A 6,239-nucleotide genomic window follows, 5' to 3' on the forward strand; every position below is an offset into this window, starting at 1 on the left:
AGGAGACATCTTGTGTCCAGCAGGCAAACTTGAAATGAAACACATTTGCATATTCAGAGATTCTAGAATTTATAATGGAGGTATTAAGGCTAAAACACACCATGTTGTCACACCTGACATAAATTAAAATGGCAAAAAAGACATTAGCTGGCAAGTCATAGCTCTGGAGATTGGCTCTTCGGGTGAGTTTAACTACCACACATGACTTTAAGCTCATGTCTTATGGTAGAAATTTAAGTAGTTTGAAAAAAGTAAACTGTTGGCCTTCACGATTGAAGGCACCAGTGCATTTTGGCCTTTAGGAGTAGAATACTTTTTAAGGATTTTAATGTGGAATTTATACCTTTTTTGAGGAAAAACCACATCAGACACACATTATTGTTCCAATGAGATGTCTTAATCCATGTCTGGAAGGGAACCTTTGAGGGAACCTCAAACACTATTTAAAGGGGAAAATGAGTTTGACACAAGACCTACATCAGCACGTCCGACCATAGCCAGCACTACTAACCCCTCGGAAGCCATCTCTGTCACTTAAATAAGAGAAAACACCAGCAAATATCAGCTAATGTATACAAGGTCCACAAGGTGTGACGAGATCAACTACTGAACCAGTAGCAGTATAATCAATACATAACCTGTATCAAATGACAAGACAAAATGCCATACAGACTTTCAGCTCATGAAACAGTGACACCTTGTGTTCAATACAAGAACTGTACACTAACCACGAGGCCGATTACACATTTTAGCACGTACCCTCAGCTCGGCTTGGAGTGGAACAAGGTGAACCATGATTTAATACATCGTTCAAAACCTAAAAGGAATGTTAAAAATGTAGAAAACAGAAATATGACATAAAAAACTGTGGTGCGCACTATCTTCATTAATATGAGTTTCTTTATGGAAGGAGTTTTGTTTTTCCTTTAACATCTTTCTTGTGACTAGTACACTACAAACACATCCACACGGACAAGTAGAAAAGCAAGAAACAAAAACAGAGTCACTCAGTCGGGGTTTAAGTACCTTAAAATGCTCCAACGAGCAGCTGCTCATCTCACACAAAGAAAGATAATATTGAAAAGTCTGAAATGTGTGTGTGTGTGTACTGCTGCACATGTCCAGCAGGTGTATGTGCATGAGGGCAGACCTGTGCTGCTGTACTGGTGGTTGAAGCTGGTTGAAATGTGCACAGCAGTGTTGGGTCAACAACATCACAGAAAGGAGTATGTGATGCAGCGCAGCAGGCTGAGGTAGAGAGCGGCAGAGACTGTTCCAAACAATGTTGACCGTCATTATTAAACATTTCAGATAAAAAAATCCTGAAGCTGAGCTCTCTGTTTTCTGAATACTGCTGTCTGTAACATCTAAAATATAGTAACAAGCTACTTCTATACTAGAAACCAGGAATGTGAAAATACAAGATGTAGACGGACAACCAGGGCAGTATGGAGAACTGTGCACGCACGCACGCACGCACACACACACACAGAAATAACATCTGACCGTACAGCAGCGACAAGCACACAAGGCATAAGAGGTACCGCTTCATAAAATTCACTCCAGAGGGAAAACACTGATATAAAGTCCCCCTTTTATCAGTCTTCAGATCAGCTGCTTTGTAGAACCTCAAAAGTTTGAAGTCCTGGAGATAAAACGTTCCTCCAAATGTCTTTTCATAAAGAGGGACAGCAGGATTTTGTCCAGGTTTGTCTGGTGTCCACGTGCTGTCCTACAGAGAGCTCAGGGCCTCAGAGTCACCGACGCATCCTTATCCGCCAAACTTCAGCGCCAACCTGAATCCTGAATAGTCTGTCGCTCTCCTGCTTCCTAGTTTAATCTGCAGGGTGCAAAGTGTCTTAATTTAACCTCCCGCTCCCAACACTCTCCACTCGCCACGGCTCTAATGGGCGTTTCCTCTGTCACAAGTCGGTGACTTTGTTCTCCACGGCGGCTGCGATCTGCTGCAGTCTGTAGCCGAGCTGCATTTTCTGGGCCGTGGTGTCCTCCTCCAGTGCCGTGATGATCTGATGAGGAGAATATGGCGCAGGGATGGATGGAGAGAGAGGTAAAGAGGAGGAAGAGAGAGAGAACACAAAAAGATTTATCATTGCTTTAAGCAGAAACATACTGAATGATTATATAACCATAATAGGAGCAGCTGTATTTCCCCTTTAAAGGTTATCTTTGTTTGGTTTGGTTATTCTGAGTGAGAATCTAAAGATACAGCGTGTTGTGGAGTAAACACTGATGTATTTACTGCTCCCCAGCATATTAGAGTATATAGAGTATAAAAGTAGGATTCATACAATAATTGATTTGAAACTTTATTTTGAAAGTAGTGTGCCATGATACTGTTGAGTCAGACTGAGTGGTAAACACACCTGGTCGTAGTATTTGTTGATGTACTTGTACAGCTCGTGCAGTGCGACCAGGTAGTTCAGCTCTCCAGAGTAGTTCTGAAACACAAAGCATCAGGTAAGATCAGCCTCTGCGTGTGGAAGCGCTTGTTCTCTATACGTCCACACTGTGGGCTCTGGGCCGGGCCTGCACTCACCCTGGACAGCTCAGCCAGAGCAGAGTTCATCTCCTGGTCGCTGGCTGAGATCGTCTGCCTGATGTCAGCGTAGTACCTGAAATAATGCCAATTACAGTCAGCTTGACGTGCATGCATACTGAGATTGATGATTATACTCAGAACACATCATCATACTTAACAAAAGAGAGCTGTGCGACAATATGTGATACAACCATTATATGACAGAGATCATTGTATTCCACAATAGATTATATTTGGTGTGAAATCTAACTGATATTGTCGAAGGAGTTTTAGTTTTCAGCAGCTTTAATGAAATGCGAGCCCACCTTTCTACCATCTGTTTGTAGCGAGGGATGTCTCTGGCATACAGCAGCTTGTTGATGGGAGAGTCCTGCTCAAGAACAAAAGAGGAAATGAGAACCAAAGAGAGAAGGAGGGACAGGAGGCTGCTGCATTATTCAAAGCCTGAAATAAAAATCTTTTCATCATTTATGTACCTGACAAAGCCTTTTGTTCAGTGTCTATGATGACTGTAGACTAAAAACTATTCACAATAAAGAGAATACAGTGCAAGAAGCTTCTACATGCGGCCTCACCCGTCCCAGCTTGTGCTCAGCGATGGTGCAGGAATCCATGAAGGTCTGGGCAATGACAGAGAGCACTGCGTCCACGTGGTCTGACGCCTGGACGTCGAAGATAAACTGAGGGTTCTTCACAATGTTGAGCCAGAAACGCAGAGGCAGACTGTAGCAACAGAGGAGACACTAGAGTTAGAACAACTGACCTGTAGTTTCAGGATCCTTAGGTAAAGCTGATCTAATATCTGTGAGGATAAAACCCTTCATAGCTGGAATATTCCTGGACAATGTCCGTACTGTACCTGTTGGTCTTCCAAATGTGTATGGTCTCTGGGTCGGCGATGCCGTGTTGTCCTGCCTGGTCGTCCAGCAGGTCAAAGAAGTATTTGACAGCCAGTGGGACGGGACGACTGGTGCTGAGGATCACTGTGAACAGATCGTCCACAAACTTCTGCAGCGTCCCCTGAAGACCACAGAGGAGGAAGCAGAGTCAGAGTGAGGGGCAGAGGGATGTTATAGATACTCGGTGTGGCTGTTTATCTGTTTAAATGCACTTGGATACTGGTGACTGTTGTTGCTGGACTCCCATATAAATGATTACCAACAAAATACATACAGCTAGATTGCACCATGAAAAACTGCATTGATTGTATAAATAATGACTATAATTAACACTTAGTGTTATTAATTAAAGTAATTAATAATAAAACTAGTCTACAATGAATTGTCAGATATGTACTACATTACTAATATCTGGATCTGAAAACATTGTGTGTGTGTGTGTTAATTTCTTTAGAAAAATGATCTTTTTTTCCATGACAGACGAGCTAAAAATAAATCTTTGATGATGAAAACTATGGTGAAACGTATGTTTTGTTTTTGTTGAGGAGACAGGACTAAAATGTCAGTGGTGGGCTATGGGACATTCAAGAAAGCATGATATTTTTCCCGAGGGCGTAAGAGACCTGACCCGCAAACAGCCAACCTTATGCATTACAGTCGCACAGCTGTCAGGACTGAGTGGCGCAGTGCTCTCCAAGGGACAGATCCTGCTGCTGTGTGTGTTAGAGAGAGAAGGTGGACTATTGCCCGCTGTGTTTCTGTAAGTTATTACAGAAGATAACTTACTCGGAATGCTGACTCAAACTAATAAGCATATTCGTCCTAACACTAACCCTAAATCGAAAATAGCTGCTAAAACACTGGGGTGCTGGACCATTATATCGATGTGTCAAGAGCAGACCCAAAAACTGAATTGACAGCTGTATGGAGACCTAACTGTATGTGTGTGTGTGTGTGTGTGTGTGTACCTTCATTGACAACAGGCGGGTCAGATAGATCTCAGGGATGGCCTTGGCCCTCTCTCTCTCCCTCAGGCTGCCTCTGCGGTGTTTGGGCAGCTCAGGCTCCTCGCTGGCTTTCACCAGATGCCACAGCCTCACTCCGCCTTCGTCTGCGTCCTCCAGCATCGGCGTCTCTGCACAGGACAGTGTGTGTGCAAAGCTTTATTTAGTACCATTCACTGCTGCACCATCACATATACAGGCTGTACTTGTCAAAAACTGTTATGGGAATTTATAGGGATTTACTTTGAATATAAAAAACAGGTGTCAATAACAACATCTGAAAAATTGGATTATACATTTTTTTTGCTCATATGTTACTCAGATCAGTTTTTCAATATCAGTATGAACAGCACAAACTACACGGAATCTGATCTCTCCAACTCTGATTTGCACCACTTTCATATGTGGTCTAAATCAGGTTCTGGTCTGATTGTTTTGCAATGTGATATGAACAGTCATATCAGAATTCATGTGACCTTTATGTCACCTTTACACATCAACAACTGGGCGCTTCCTAATACAGTCCAAGTTCTCCATTTCCAGTGCAAGACAGTCCTGCTGCCAGATTCATATATATTCTGATAACAACAGACAGGTGGCAGTGTGATCACCATGAGAAGAAAATTGAGATTTATTATTATAATAACCAAACTGTTGTGATGTTCACTCACTCTCTCCTGCCACATAGTCGTGGTTGTCATGGTGAATGTGTTTGGTGTGACGAGGGACCAGCGCTACTGTTGCACCGTCTGGGACCTGATGAACAACACAAAATATACATAAAATATATATAAATATTAGAACACAAAGCCCCTTTTTACTTTTAGACTGGGTTGCGCCAACAAAGATTGACTGATCAGAGGCGCCATGGTAGCTCATCTGGTGTGTACCGAAGCGGAGTCCTCGCCAATGGGTTTGCCAACCTGTGGCCTTTTGCTGCGTGTCATCCCCACTCTCTCTCCCCTATCCTGTCACTCTACAGCTGTCACTATCAATTAAAGGCACTAAAAGCCCAAAAAGCCAAAAAATATATATTAAAAAAAGATTGATTTAATCTATGATTAGATTAGAGTTTAGCGAAATTAGGCTTAAAAAGAGTAAATCCAAATTCAAAACAACAGCGATATTACCGCCGTTTCTGGTTTAACGAAGGGTCTATCTCTGTAGGGATCCTTTCCATAATATCATTTTATTTCTGTCCCATTGTCTTTGGTCTGAGATGCTGATGCTCTAGTGCGACATCCAGTGGCCATTGGTGCAGCCCAGCCTTAGTGAGGAAAACCTACTGTATTTCCTTTAAGGAGGAAGTGTGACCTCTGACCTTGTAGTGCTGCAGTGTGTTGAGACGTTTCCAGTTGCCCTGAACCACAGACGTCAAGTCCTCATCTGACAGGATGAGATGACCCGCCACACCAGACCGCCACTCTGAACAAAGGGACAGCGGACAGACAGTCAGCACGGTGTATGTGAACCCGTGTGTGTGTGTGTGTGTGTGATACTCACCAGATGGAATATGTGCATATGTTTTCAATATGTGCTTATGACTTTAAGGCAATGAAAACTTTAGTGAAAGTTAATTAATGAACTTGTCTTTACTTTAGTCTTACTGTAGGGGGCAGCAAAGCTCAACAAATGTAACAGAAAAGCCTTGAAGTCAAGTGTGCCAGTTCATAACTTCTCTCTTTTCACTATTGTATATATACATGTAAATAGCAGAAATGCTATATAAATAAACCTGCTCTGAGCATTAGCTGTGTACTGTTGGGTCTCTGTAAA

At 42.6% G+C, this 6,239-nt stretch overlaps 1 protein-coding gene across 1 annotated transcript in view; it reads right to left on the reverse strand.

Annotated features, from left to right (window-relative positions):
- Window positions 1–1,309: 1,309 nt before the first annotated feature.
- plxnb1b (plexin b1b) overlaps window positions 1,310–6,239 on the reverse strand; it is a 75,143-nt gene continuing 70,213 nt past the window's right edge. Inside the window, exons 30-38 of the mRNA XM_035661646.1 lie at window positions 5,785–5,888; window positions 5,135–5,219; window positions 4,428–4,594; window positions 3,420–3,580; window positions 3,136–3,283; window positions 2,866–2,930; window positions 2,558–2,633; window positions 2,385–2,459; window positions 1,310–2,027 (exon numbers count right to left, since the gene is read on the reverse strand). Of these exons, the coding sequence (XP_035517539.1) occupies window positions 1,923–2,027; window positions 2,385–2,459; window positions 2,558–2,633; window positions 2,866–2,930; window positions 3,136–3,283; window positions 3,420–3,580; window positions 4,428–4,594; window positions 5,135–5,219; window positions 5,785–5,888 (986 nt within the window). The 3' untranslated portion in view covers window positions 1,310–1,922. The remainder of the gene's footprint in view (window positions 2,028–2,384; window positions 2,460–2,557; window positions 2,634–2,865; window positions 2,931–3,135; window positions 3,284–3,419; window positions 3,581–4,427; window positions 4,595–5,134; window positions 5,220–5,784; window positions 5,889–6,239) is intronic.

The sequence above is a fragment of the Morone saxatilis genome, unplaced genomic scaffold, assembly GCF_004916995.1.
Source record: "Morone saxatilis isolate NCDOM2014 unplaced genomic scaffold, NCSU_SB_2.0 Contig18, whole genome shotgun sequence".
NCBI classification, from domain to species: domain Eukaryota; kingdom Metazoa; phylum Chordata; class Actinopteri; family Moronidae; genus Morone; species Morone saxatilis.